The sequence below is a fragment of the Mobula birostris genome, chromosome 5 (assembly GCF_030028105.1).
Source record: "Mobula birostris isolate sMobBir1 chromosome 5, sMobBir1.hap1, whole genome shotgun sequence".
NCBI lineage: Eukaryota > Metazoa > Chordata > Chondrichthyes > Myliobatiformes > Myliobatidae > Mobula > Mobula birostris.
Window position 1 is genome coordinate 174094024 of NC_092374.1, and position 14933 is coordinate 174108956.

Genomic DNA, 14933 nt, shown 5'->3' on the forward strand with positions numbered 1-14933 from the left:
AATGCATCTATAAACAGTCCCTTAGAATACCTTTCAATAACTTTCCCACTACTAATGTTAGGCTCACTGACCTTTAAATTTGTTCTGAGATAGCCCCAACATCTCCCTGGTATCCAGGAGTAAAGTTCTCATCCACAGAACCTCCTTTCTGTTCCCCTATCAATGAATCCCCTGTCACTACAACTCACCTCTTCTCTCCCCACCCCCTCTTCCTTTCTGGCCAGGCTCAGTGTCAGAATTGTGTATTCTTCAGTACATTTTGGGAAATCTGTGACCTTTGAGCAACTGTCACTTTACAGTCCCTTCAAATGTTGCAACGTCTCACATTGCCACAGAGTAGGAAGGACACGATTCACTGGAGAATGTGCCAGGATGTTGTCTGCATTTCAACCCTGAGGAGCGATGAGAGAGGCCGGGTTTGGTTTACCTGGAGTGGAGAAGACTGAAGAGCGACACGATAGAGGGATTTTGAGGGGTTTATAGATGGGGAGGATGACTCCTGGTTAAATGATGCAAGAGGGGAAGCACTGGGGAACTGCCTGGTCTCCAGATGTCAGAATGGATCACCATCACCTCCCTTTGGTGTACTTCCTCCTTCCCTTTCAGCCATGGTCCACTCTCCTCTCCCATCAGATCCCTCTTTCTTCAGTACTTTACCTTTATCACCTGTCATCTGGCTTCACTGATCACCTCCCAGCCTGTACTCCCTCCCCTCCTCCCACCTTCTTATTCTGGCTTCTTCTTTCTTTCTTTCCAGCCCTGATGAAGAGACTCACCCAGAGATGTTAATTGTTTATTCCCCTCCATAGATGCTGCCTGACCTGTTGAGTTCCTCCAGCATTTCGTGTGTTCTCCAGATTCCCATCCTCTTCTAGAGTGTCTTGTGCTTATAAAGTAGTGAGAGAAAAGGAGCAGCCTACACAGGCAAAGTGTAACGTAGTGTGGAACAGCAGGCGGGGTAGATCCAAGATGCTGCTCACGTTGTCTTTTTTCTCAATCTTTTTATTAATTTTTTAAAAAGTACATATATACAAACAAGAGGAGGATTACTTTACTTTATACTTTATTGTTGCCAAACAATTGATACTAGAACGTACAATCATCACAGCGAAATTTGATTCTGCGCTTCGCATTCCCTGGAGTACAAATCGATAGTAAATATTAAAAATTTAAATTATAAATCATAAATAGAAAAGGAAAAGTAAGGTAGTGTAAAAAAAAAAAAAAAAAACAAGAGGCAGGTCCGGATATTTAGAGGGTACGGCCCAGATCCGGGTCAGGATTATCTCAGATATCTATATCGATAAAAGGTAAAATAAGCATTATCGAGATCATACATAGTATTAATCTATTTGTATATAATAAAAGATAAAATACTCATCTTATCATTTCATAAAAAGAGAAGAAGAAACTTTTATAATTTTATATATAGGAAAAAAAATCCCACTATCCTCTATAAACAAAAACAAAAAATAATAAAAAAGAAAAAAATAAGAAAAGAAAGGGGGACTGGGCAGCCCATATTGAGAGTAAAGTAAGAAAAAAGAAATACTGTCTGATCAAATCCGAAGTTTCGAGAGGGTAACTGGGAGAGCAATAGGTCAAACCATATGAAAATATTGAATGAAAGGTCAGGCTCAAGTTGTCAAGGATCGGGATTTGAAGAACAAGTCATCTTAATCGGGACAGTCTATATTCTGTCATCCCCTTGATACCCAGCACTTTGAGGGGGCCTACTGGAGGATTCCCAGCTTACAATTTACTTTTACGTGTGGCCTTGCTCCACGTCCAGACAACTCTCTGTCCAGCAGCACTGGGGTACCATCACCAGAAAAACTGCAAAGGGTGAAAGTGGCCCATCACTAGCAGCGCAGGTCCAACGAATGTGACCTTGACAGCAGTGGCTGTTTCCTGGGAAATGGAAATATTGTCACAGAGTAGCCGGGCTGGTAGCTTGCTCCTGAACAGCATTCTCAGTGAGTCTCTCCAAACGTTGTGGTGTGTTCACTGAATATTTTGATATCCAGTGGGGCTGTTATCTCTGTGGGAAGTAGGTACTTCCTATTACTTATCCTGATGAGATATTAGAAGAAATAGTGAACTGAATCATTCCTTTACATAGCATTGGCCTGTTGATACTATCGCCTTCCAGTTCAAGCTCTAAGGGAAGAGCCTTTATAGTTTTACACTACATGGATACATTATAAGGATAAATAAGTGCCCAGTCTCTGGGACAAAGTAGGGTACAGGGCAAATGGGGTCATGTCCAACTGCTATTTAGTTGGCCATCATTAATGTGGTTGTTTTACTTCTAGGGAAGAGAGGAGCTGTTTTTCCGTGCACTTTGTCTTTGCCACACGGTCCAGGTTAAGAAGGAAGACCAAACTGATTACCCAAAGCAGCGCCAGGAATGTCGGAGGTCCTCAGTTTATATTTCCTCCTCACCAGATGAGATTGCTCTGGTGGAAGGTGTGAAGAGGTACTGAACACAATTATAAACAGCGTGGGAAGGAGGGTGGTGGGGTATTGTGTAAAAGATGAGAATTCACAATTTTTCCTTGTCACTGATGCAGAACACGGACTGCAATTGTGTGGAACGTTCATTTTTGAATATCCGAGCTCTTTGTAAGGAAACCTTTGTGAATTAATTCCGCAATTACTGTTTAATATATGATTGAACTTGCTACACACAGACTGTATTCAGAATCCACAAATTAGGTTCAAATAGTTGGAACAAATGACACTTTCGACCTTTGCTGAAAATGAAACTCCTGACACCTACCATTTCTAAAACTTGTTATTCACAGGTCAATGCTTTCCAGAAAACTGCCCCATCTCACAGACCACCGCTCCACAGATTACCAGTTTATCTTCTATTTCTGAGATATTTAATTAATAGAATCAAGATTAATCATGTGCTTTGCTTGACTATGTCAATACTGAAACTGCTTAGCCTGAGAAGAAAACCAAACATTTTGTGAAAAAGGTTCATATTTTTCTCCAAGTCAAATTCAGCCAAAACCTGATGGGCATTATAATTATAAACATTGAGAGCTGTTTGCACCTTGCCACCCCAAGTGCCTTCAGTGGGATAAAGTATCTGATGATGGTGGGTTGCCCCTCTTGTGCTGCTTATTAGAAATTTATAGCCATCAACACCTAGGCCACCCTTAACCATGTCTCCTGCATTCCCAAAATTTAAAGTTGAAGTCTGTCCCGAGCCTTGTGGCCCATCAGGCCGGTGCTTATGCCAGTTTCTGTGGCGTGAAGCGACTGAGAGTACGAGACTCCCCCCCCGGATAGGTCGCCAGTTAACCCCGAGCATTTGTCAGTACCTATAGTTTCTTCAAAATCAGATGCTAAAATAGTATATCTCCTTAGATAGATACTTTATTGATCCCAAAGGAAATTACAGTGTCACAGTAGCATTACAAGTTCACAGATATCCAAATGTTAGAAGAGAAGTAAGAAGAATAAATAGAAAAAAAGGTTACCTTAAACAGTCTAACAGGAGGGGGATCATCACTTCCCTGGCTATAGGTTGGCTGATTATAGTCTTGTGGCCGAGGGTAAGAATGACCTCATATAACACTCTTTGGAGCAGCACAGTTGTCTTAGTCTTGTTGAAGGGACCAAGAAATATTAATTGTTTTTAATTATTAGTTGCCCACATTCCATACCACTGGACTGTCATCCTGGTCCTCAAATATATTTTCATTTAAACCCGATCATAAATTGATAGAATCATAAAACAGGGAACCAGGCCCCTACGGCCCAACTCATCCAAGGTGCCTCTACGTTGGGGGGGAAAAAAACTGTAACAATCCATCTAATTCATGCCTGTCATGATTTTATAAACCACCTTTTCCCCTGCCTGTCCAGTCTCTCCTTATAACTCAAACCTTCCAGTCTTGGCAACATTCTTGTGAATCTTTTCTGCACCCTTACTAGCTTATTCATGTCCTTCTTATCGTCAGTCCGCGAGAGTTGAACGTAACACTCTAAGTATCTTGCCCACGTCTTGTACATCTGTTTTGTTATGTCCGAAATCTTGTTCTTAATGCTCTGTCTGGTGACGGCAAAAATGTCATGCATCATCTTCACTCTTGTCTACCTGTGTTACCAGTTACAGGGAACTATGTGCTTGTTCTACAACATTTCCCAGGTCCCTGTCATTCACATTCATATATCCTGTCCTGTTTTACAAATTGCGTCACTTTATACTTCTCTGGGTTAAATTCCATTTATGATTTCCTGGCCCAATTTCCTAGTTGATCTAGTATTGTTGTAATCTTCGTCAGCTTTCCTCATTGTCCACTGTACCATCAATCTTTCTTTCCTATTCTCCTGCTCATGTTTACTGTCTGCATTGGTTTTCTTGCTCTTTCTTACCTTCCTTCCTATTCCTTCCCCTCTCTGTTATCTTTCACTTCCTGTCTTGCTCACTCCAGATCTTCTCCTTGTTCTCTTGCTCATTTTTTCTGACTTGGATCTGCATCTCTCACTGCCTCTCTTTAGCCCTTTTTTTGTTTTTTTTTCTACCCGATCCCCCCCCTTCCTTCTATCTCCCACCTCCTTCCTCATCCCCTAGCCCCTTCTCCTCCCTTCCCTCACCTCTCCCCACCCTCATTCTCAATTTATACCTTTTCCCCATTCTCTTTTCAGCTGCTTTCTTCTTTTTCTGTTTCTCTTTCTCTCCTCCCTCTGTCTTTCCTCCTTTTTTCCTTTCTTTCTTGTTCTTCCTTCCTCTTGCTCACTCTTTTCCTTCACTCCATGCTATCTCTGCCTTTTGACCATCGTACCCTTATAGTTCTAAACCATAGAATGATAGGACCTTTGCCCCACAATGTCTCTCTGCAGCCTCTCTGTTTCCTCAACACTATCCGCTCCTCCACCTATCTTTGTATCCTTGGCGAATTTAGCCACAAATACCTTAATAACGTAGTTAATAACGTAGTTAATAACATAGCCACAAATCATTGACGTACATTATAAAAAGTAACAGTCCCACCACCGACCCCTGTGGAACTCCTTTGGTAACCGGCAACCAGCCAGAATAGGATCCCTTCATTCCCACTCTCTGTTTTCTGCTGACCAGCTGTTGCTCCACCCACACTAGTAACTTCTCTGTAATTCCATGGGCTCTTATCTTGCTCAGCAGCGTCATATGCGGCACCTTGTCAAAAGCATTCTGAAAATCCAAGGACACCACGTCTACTGCATCTCCTTTGTCTACCCTCCTTGTAATTTCCTCAAAGAATTGCAGTAGGTTTGTCAGGCAGGATCTTCCTTTCAGGAAACCATACTGGCTTTATACTCAACACCCCAGCTAATAAAGACAAGTGTGCTCTATCCCTTCCTTATCACCCTATCTAGTTGCATTGCAACTTTCAAGGAGATAAAGACTTGCACACCAACATGAGTGTTTCTAAGGGTTCTGCCATTTACTGTATTCCTTCTCTTTGAGTTTGACCACCCAAGTACAACACCTCACACTTGTTTTGATTGAACCTCTTTGACAACCCTCCTCACTATCTAAAGCTCTACTATCTACAAACTTACTAATCAGATCTCCTACATTTTCATCCCAATCATTTATGTATACTGTACCTGTTCCAGTCTCCATTCCAAACACGAGATTCTGCAGATCCAGGAAATCTGGAGTAACACACTCAAGTTTTTGGAGGAACTGAACAGGGCAGGCAGCAACTATGGAAAGGAATAAACAGTCGATGTTACAGGCTGAGAGCCTTCATCAAAGTTCAAAGTTCAAAGTAAATGTATTATCGAAGTCCATAAACATGAGGAATTCTGCAGATGCTGGAAATTCAAGCAACACACATCAAAGTTGCTGGTGAACGCAGCAGGCCAGGCAGCATCTCCAGGAAGAGGAACAGTCGACGTTTCAGGCCGAGACCCTTCGTCAGGCCTAACTGAAGGAAGAGCTAGTGAGAGATTTGAGAGGGGGAGGGGGAGATCCAAAATGATAGGAGAAGACAGGAGGGGGAGGGATGGAGCCAAGCGCTGGACAGGTGGTTGGCAAAAGGGATATGAGAGGATCGTGGGACAGGAGGCCCAGGGAGAAGGAAAAGGGGGAGGGGGGGAACTCAGAGGATGGGCAAGGGGTATAGTCAGAGGGACAGAGGGAGAAAAAGGGGAGAGAGAAAAAGAATTTGTGTATATAAATAAATAACGGATGGGGTACGAGGGGGAGGTGGGGCCTAGCGGAAGTTAGAGAAGTTGATGTTCATGCCATCAGGTTGGAAGCTACCCAGACGGAATATAAGGTGTTGTTCCTCCAACCTGAGTGTGGCTTCATCTTTACAGTAGAGGAGGACGTGGATAGACATATCAGAATGGGAATGGGATGTGGAATTAAAATGTGTGGCCACTGGGAGATTTTGGATCTCCCCTCCACCTCCCACTTTCAAATCTCTTACTCACTCTTCCTTCAGTTAGTCCTGACGAAGGGTCTTGGCCCGAAACGTCGACTGCACCTCTTCCTACAGATGCTGCCTGGCCTGCTGCGTTCACCAGCAACTTTGATGTGTGTAGCTATCAAAGTCCATATGTCACCATATTCAACCCTGAGATTCATATTCTTGCGGGCATTCATAGTAAATACAAAAAAACACAATAAAATCAATGAAAAGATCACACCCAACAAGACCAATAAACAACTAGTGTGCAAAAGACATCAAACTGCAAATACAAAATGAAAACAAATAAATAAGCAATAAATATTATAACATGAGATGAAGAGTTCTTGAAAGTGAGTCCATAGGTTGTGAGAGCAGTTCATTGATGAGGTGAGTGACGTTATGCCCTCTGGTTCAGGAGCCTGATGGTTGAGGAGTAATAACTGTTCCTGAACCTGGTGGTGTGGGTCCTGAGGCTCCTGTTCCACCTTCCTGGCAGCAGCTGTATGGCTCAGGTGGTGGGGTCCTTTAGGATGGATACCGCTTTCCTGCAACAGTGCTCCGTGTAGGTAAGCTCAGTGGTTGGCTGGGCCATATCTACTACTTTTTGAAGGTTTTTCCATTCACGTGCATTGGTGTCTCCATAGCAGGCAATCAGCCAGTATCACTCCCCATTGCACATGGAAAGAAGTTTGTCAGACTTTTAGATGACATGCCAAATCTTTGCAAACTTCTAAGAAAGTAGAGGCACTGCTGTGCTTTCTTTGTAACAGTATGTGCTGGACCAAAGACTGATCCTCTGAAATGATAACATTGAGGAATTTAAAGTTGCTGACACTCTCCATCTCTGGTTCTCCGCTGAGGACTGGCTCATGGTCCTCTAGTTTCCTCCTCCTATAGTCAATAATCAGCATCTTGGTCTTCCTGACATTGAGTGAGAGGTTATTGTTGTGACACATTCAGCCAGATTTTCAATCTCGGTGACAAATTAGCATTTGATTTGGTCAGTGTCGGCACACTTAAATATTGCATCAGAACTGGAGAGGAAGTGGGGAAGAAGGCAGAATAAGGTGGTGAGGGAGAGGAAGAAGTACAATCTGGCAGGTGACATGTGAAGTCAGGTGAAGGGAAAGGTAGCTGGGAGGGGGATCCGTTCCATTCTTGTCTATTTAAGCTCTAACTTGCTTGGTTGCTTATTTCTTTTTAAATATGGTATGTAAATGTAACTTTTATAAATTGTTGTGTGATCAAGATGTTGCCCGTAGCAATTTACAACACCACAGGAGCCCATTAACCCCCTAATGCCCTTCCAATTCTCCTCATTTAGGTTCCCCGACTTTATAGAAAATAAAACTTTTATTGGTCTCCTTTCAAAAGACCACTCCAGTCTTGCCAATTGCTTGTCATTATAGTTAACCCTTCAGCCCTTCCTTGTTAAACCTCTTGCATACCCTCATTCATTACTGTAGCCAACAGAGTTAACTGTTCCTTCCGTGTTAATCATTTTATTAAACTGCTTGCTAAGCTTAATAAATTAAAGCAGGAACAGGACCTGTGGCTCCTTGCACCTGCCCTGATATTCATTGAGAAAATGACTTCCAATTTGATCTGCAAATTATATGATTTCCTTAATTCCCACAAAATCTATCAATCTTAATCAAAATGATACAATAATCATTTTCACATCTTGCCTGTCCCCCTCACTGAATCTTGTTTGTCTCTGAGTTTACCTATTACTTTTCTAAACACCAGTGATTTCAGACCAATATTCACTTTATCATACAGATATTCATTCCAGGCATCAATCCAGTAATTCCACACTTCACTAACATCAAGGCAAGTATCTTTTTCAAGTGCAGAGACCAAAATTACTCACGGTAACCAAAATTAAATCTTTCCATTGTTCCTTGCAATTCATCAAAACTTCCTGACTTTTGTATTCCAAACACCTTATTGAAGAAAGTCTAACATGTTTGCTCAGGTGTTGATGCAATGTAAATTCATTCCTGGGCTGAGGGGTTGTCCATCGAAGTTAAAGTAAGATTGGACAATACTCACTGGGATTTGGAAGAATGAGAAGTGGGACTGAAGATTCTGAGGTATTAACAGGGTAGGCTAAGTCTTTGACTTTGGAGGCCAAATCATTGGGTACAGTTAGGGCAGAGATCGATGGGTTTTTGATTAGGCAGGACGTCAAAGGTTATGGGGAGAAGGCAGGAGAATGGGGTTAAGAGAGAAAAAATAAATCAACTCTGATTGGATGGATTGAATTACCTAATTGGACTCCTATGTCTTGTGGCCTATCCAGCATTTTGAAAAATTGCAACATCCCAACTCTTAAATTCTGTGCAAAGGCAAATGTGTCATGTATTCTTCACCGGTGCTCTGAATTGACAGCACAGGTAATGCAGAGTGCGGCACAGGTAGCAGAGCGGTTACTGGTGATTAGAAATCGGGGTTTCTGATTCTGATTCAGTTCCTTCCGCTAACTGTAAGGAACTTGCGCATTCTCCCTGTGACTGTGTGGGCTCCCCCCACATTCCAAAGACGTACGGGTTAGGGTTAGTAAGTTCTAGACATGCTACGTTGGCACTTGAAGCATGGCAACACTTGGGGGCGGCCCACGGCACACATTCGGACTGCCTTGGTCATTGCCACAGCTGACGCATTTCACTCAGTTTCAATGTACATGCGACAATGTTGATCTTTTGAATCTTTTCTTTCACGTCTTGTGTCCTGTGGGATAGGATTTATGAATATTTGGAAAGGGAGGGGCAATCATCAACATGGCTTTGTGCAGGGAAAATGCTGTATCAGTAATTTGGTAAAGTTTTTCAGAGGGTAATGAAGTCGATTGATGACGCAGGGCAGTAGATTTCGTCTGTCTAGACTTTAGTAAATCATTTGGAAAGGGTCTGCATGTGGGTTAGTATTAGCTAATGGAATCCATGTTGAAATGGCTAATTGACTCCAACATTGATACGGTGATAGGAGGCAGAGGTTGGTGAAAGGACGTTTTTGTGATCAGAGGTTTGTGAACAGTGACGTGGGGAGTGGTGCTGGACCCTTTCTTTGATATACAGTATATCTTACTGACTTGGAAATTTAGGAAGTTATGAATGACGCAAAAATTGAAGTTGTGGATTGCAAGGAAAGTTGTCCGCTGTTTCAGAGGGATACAGCTCATTTGGAAAATTGGGCAGAGCTTCAGCAGGTGGAATTCAATTCTGACAAGTGTAAGTCAGGATGCATTTTGCGAAGTTACACAAGGTGAGATCTATGCAGAACACTAAGGAATGTTGATGAACAGACAGACCTAAAGGGTCCGAGAACATAGTTCTCTGAAAGTAGCAACACAGGTGATGAAGACAACATATGGCACACTTGCCTTTGTAGATTGTGACATGGAATATAAGAGTTGGAATGTTACGTTGCAATTTTTCAAAAGCCATAAGAAATAAGAGTGGAATTAGGCCATTCAGCCCATCAGGTGTTTTGCTACACCATGTTTTGTGCCAGTCTGATTGTCACACTGGAGGGAGGGTGTGATTGTGCTGGGGATAATGCAGAGGGGAGTCACCAGGATATTGCTCCTAGGCTGGAGGATTTACAATATTGGGAGAGATTAGATAGCCTGGGGCTGTTTTCCCTGAACTGAAAGAGGCTGAGGGGTGGCCTGGTAGATTATGAAAGTCACAGGTAGGCTAGATAGCCAAAATCCTTTTCCATAGGAGAGGGATCCAAAACAAAAGAGCACATGTTTAAAGTAAAAGGAAGAAGATTTGAAGAGGATTTGAGGGATATTTCTTTGAACAGACAGTGGTTGATATCTGCAACATGCTGCCTGAAACGGTGGTGGAATCAGGTGCATTTAGTCAGACATTTAAATAGACAAGGCAGAGAAAGACACAATGGGATTATAGTGTGGATGGGTCAGCATGGATGCGAAGGGCTAAATGGCTCACCTCTGTGCTGCATGACTCCATGACTTGAGGAGTGGTCATACATGGGCCAGGATCTGGTGACGAGAGCAAGTTCACCTTCCTGAAGGGCGTCAAATTATCGAGTTTCATTTTCACAACAACCCACTAGTTTCATGGTAATAATCTGCCAGTGGGTTCATTAAATCTGATTTTGAATTTGAAATTTCCTTATCTATAATGGAGCATCTTTATATATTTCAAAGTGGTGGTCATATTTCTTTCAGTCAAGTAACTATTTGATTTTGTTTTACATTTTCAGGTACGGATACACATTTCTGCAGCTAAAAGACAATTTTATGGAGATTGAGAATGCAGAAGCTGCAGTTGAAAGGTATAGTATGCGCAGTTTGAAAGAGGGAAACCAATTTTAAAACAAATTCTGTAATTATGGAAACTGAAGGAGAAGATGTGTCACAGTCTGCACCTGCTTCTACTTCGCAGTTTTTAATTCTTTGCCTCAGACTGGGGACAGAATTTAAAGGCTTAGGCCTACAGGTATAAACTTTACAAGTTTGGAACTGTTTAAAAGATAATCTCAGAACCTAGTGAGCTTTCAGGTCAATATCATCACAATACTGATGACCCCCTAAGACCATACCGAGGGTGCTCCTGGGCTGGTTTTGGGTCAGCACCCAGGGAGTGTTCAGGCTGATGTAGGATAGCACTGAGGGAGCATCTGGGCTTTTGCCAGTTGGTGTAGGGGCTACCACTTCCAGGTAGTTCAGGAAGTAGTGCTGGGCCATTGCCAGGTAGTGCAGACGGGACTCTCGGGCTGATGCTGGGTGGTGCTGAGGGAGCTCCTGGTTTGGCTGCTTGTTGTTTTATCTGGAGAGTCGAAGGCTGAGGAGAGATCTGATAGAAGTTTATTAGATTGAGGGGCGTAGATAACGTAAGCAGTCAGAATTTTTTCACCCTGCAATTGTTTCTGGTCTCCCGATGAGGAAGTCAAGAATCCAGTTGCAGAGAGTGGTACAGATGCCCAGGTTTTAAAGTTTTTTTTTCATTAGCACTGAAGGGATGATGGTGTTGAATGCTGAACTGTAATCGATAAATAGCAGCCTAATGTAGGTATTGCTGTTGTCCAGCTGGTCCAAGTCTGAGTGGACAGCAAGCAAGTTTGATTCACTACTCTCTGCAGCTTACAAGATAGTGATCCAACCAGTCAGGATACTTTCAACATTGCATCTGCAGAAGCTGCCAGTGAGTGCTGCCGGCAAAACTATAGCATGTGTCCAAATCTAACCCCCACCCCCTCTCCCACTGCCTTCTTACCATCCTTCTGGTTAATGTACAGCCTCTGGAAAATAAAATTGAAGATCTCAGAGCAAGCATGCAGTACCAGAGGGACATCAGAAACTATTGTGCACTCTATTTCATGGAGACATGGCTCACACCCAGCACTCTGGACATATCACTCCAGCCCGAGGGCCTCACCTGCCACTGCGTAGACTGGACAGCAGCATCAGATAAAGACAGAGGCGGCAGCCTTTGCTTCATGACTGATTCATTGTGGTGCACAGAAGTGGTGGTGGTTCTGTCTCTGATTGCAGAGTCCATTCCAGCGGTGGCAGACATCAAGGTGGCACCGGTGGAGCTGAGCACCGTGATCACCAGTTATGAGACAGCACAACTTAATGCCTTTCCGATTATTACAAGGGACTTCAAACCAGACCAGCTCGAAGTCTCTGACAGACTACCACCAAGAAACTACCTGAGGAGCCAACACTTGGGCACTGTTACACCATTCTTAATGAAGAATGCATACTATGCCATTCCATGCTCTCACTTTGGCAAATCCAATTACCTGGCAGTTCCTTGTTCCCACCGTTTAGGAGAGACTGAGGATTGCAGTATCCATTGTGAGCATGCTAAAGATATGGTCAAGGGAGGCTTACCTTGACTGTATGATGGAGATGTGTTTAAGGGAGGCTTACCTTGACCATATGACGGAGGAGCGCTTACAGGACTGTTTGAATAGATGGACTGATCTGTATTTGGGGATTCATCTTCGGATATGAATGGATATGCCTTAGTAGTCAACAGCTTCTTCAAAATCTGTGTGGATGGGTGTGTGCCTTTGAGAACATCCAAACATGCCCAAATGAGAAGCTGCGGATGAACCAGAAGATTTGCGGACTGTTGTGATGTTCAAGACCGGTGAAACAAGAAGCCCAGGTACAGCCTACACAAAGCCATCGTGAGATTGAGAAGGCAATTCTTTCCGAAGTTAGAAACACAATTGGATGCCGAACTGCTGTGTTATGGTTTGCGTGCCATTACCTTCCTATAAGGCACAACCTAACAGCATACGAGGCAAACAAGAAGCACACACAAAATGCTGGAGGAACTCAGCAGGCCAGGCAGCCCTATCAGGCCGAGATCCTTCATCAGGACCGAAGTAAAAAAAAATGAGCGGTCAGGGTTAGAAGGTGGGGGAGGGGAGGAAGAAACACAAGGTGATGGGTAAAACCAGGAGGGGAAAGGGGAAATTGATTGGTGAAAGAGGCACAGAGCTGGAGAAGGGGGAGTCTAATAGGAGAGGACAGAAGGCCATGGAAGAAAGAAAAGGGGGAGGAGCACCAGAGGGAGGTTGATGGCCAGCTAAAGAGATAAAGTGAGAGAGGGAAAAAGGAATGGAGAATGGTGAAAAGGGAAGGGGGTGCGATCATTATCGTAAGTTTGGGAAGTCAATGTTTATGCCGTCAGGTTGGAGGCTGCCCAGACGGAATATAAGGTGTTACTCCTCCAACCTGAGTGTGACCTCATCAAAACAGTAGAGGAGGCCGTGGACTGGCATGTTGGAAAGGGAAGTGGAATTAAAATGCTTGGCCACTGGAAGATCCCGCTTCTTCTAGCAGATGGAGCGTAGGCGCTCAGCGAAGCTGTCTCCTGTATAAGGCCATGGTGCTTCATTCCCCGATGAGCTAAACACCTATTATGGACACTTTGACAGGGAGACTGATACTCACCTGTGCATCCCTGTGATCTCTGCCTTGGAGGTGGACGTCAGAACGTTCTTCAAAGAGGGTGAACCCTTCCAACACTTCAGGCCTCCGTGGTGTAACTGGCAGGTGCTGACCTTCCATCTAGAACTTTCAAGGACGTTGTCGAAGTCTCACATCCGCTGTCAGAGGTTCCATACCTCAATGAGTATTATGTGGAAGAGGTTGGTTGTGGCTAAAGTTATCTCCTGCCTAAGCAAAGACCTGGACCCACTTCACTTTTGCTGACTGCCACAAGACTGTAGTGGATGCAATCTCACCGACTCTCCACTCGGCTTTGGAGCCCCTGAATGATAGCAAGGCTGCTGTTTATTGATTACTAGACAACAGGGTGACCCATTGGGGCACCCTTTGAGACAAGGGTAGTGCAGTCTGATGTGACCAGAATGAACAATAAATTTTTCTGAATGCTATTGGTATCGCTTTGCTTTGGAAAATAAAGTAGAAAAGCTCAGTTTATTAAAGAAGAATGACGCATAGCAAAGCAAATATAGCTGCTCCTCATTTAACGAAGGACACTTTTGATGGCATTATTTCTGGTTTATCTGCCACCCTTGTGCCTCTCGTTGTCATTCTGGAGACGTGCAGCCCTTTCATTCCCCGTCTCTTCATCTCTTCTGCTGTTTGTTGTTTGTCTCTGATCCTGGAGACGTGCATGCCTCTCCTCATCTGTCTCTTCTTCTGTCATCTTTTTTTGTCCTGACTCTTTGATCCTGGAGTCCTGCGGCCCTGGCCTCATCCGATTCTTGTTCTCTCCCTCTCCTTGCCGCTTCCCAATGACGTTTGGCATCATCTCTTGACCATTATGTCCCCCTTCCCTTTCCACACGGCAGAATTAGGCTGACCATTTTTTAAAATCCTAATACTGGATAGAAGATAGGAAGCAGTAACACCAAAGGATGCTGATTATTCTTGATGATGTGGTTGGCGCTCTCCTAAATGGATGTGATATAGTCACCGCTGTCCTTTGACTGCAGCAAAGGGTTTGATGGGTGTCTCGAAGTACGTCATTACAATAAGATTTAATTATCTCTTATTGATGGGTGGCAGTTAGATCTGTCCCAATCCTGCACATGCTGATGGTGATTAGCTGAATGTGACTGCTCGAAATAGTGCTGCCCTGCCCTTTTGCTCTGGTAGGTGTGTGAGAGAAGGGCAGTGCAGTCTGATGTGACGCTTGGAAATAGAGCTGCCCTGCCCTTTTGCTCCGTTAGGTGTCGCTGCTGAGGCTGGCCGTGCATGCTCAGCCCAGTGCTGTACTCTCAGCTTTTCGCTGTACCTTAGTAATTGTGACAATAATAAACCTATTTACCACTTTATCTTCCCAAGGTATGAATTGCTCGAGATATTGAACTTCGACTCTGTGAGACGGAGGATGAGCGTCATCGTTCGATCAAATTCGGGTGAGTGGATTAGATGGAATGTAAATGCATCAGGAAGCCTATGTTATACAGTCTATGCTATTCTGTAGGAGACTTTTAGTGTTTATTTTGGAAACTTGTTTCGGTAAATTCAGTGTCTAACCTGCC

At 43.6% G+C, this 14933-nt stretch overlaps 1 protein-coding gene across 5 annotated transcripts in view; it reads left to right on the top strand.

Annotated features, from left to right (window-relative positions):
- atp11a (ATPase phospholipid transporting 11A) overlaps window positions 1-14933 on the top strand; it is a 168993-nt gene that overhangs the window by 94539 nt on the left and 59521 nt on the right. For all 5 annotated transcript variants that reach the window (XM_072258911.1, XM_072258912.1, XM_072258913.1 and 2 more), the window contains exons 14-16: window positions 2316-2479; window positions 10662-10733; window positions 14734-14807. In XM_072258911.1, the coding sequence (XP_072115012.1) occupies window positions 2316-2479; window positions 10662-10733; window positions 14734-14807 (310 nt within the window). The remainder of the gene's footprint in view (window positions 1-2315; window positions 2480-10661; window positions 10734-14733; window positions 14808-14933) is intronic.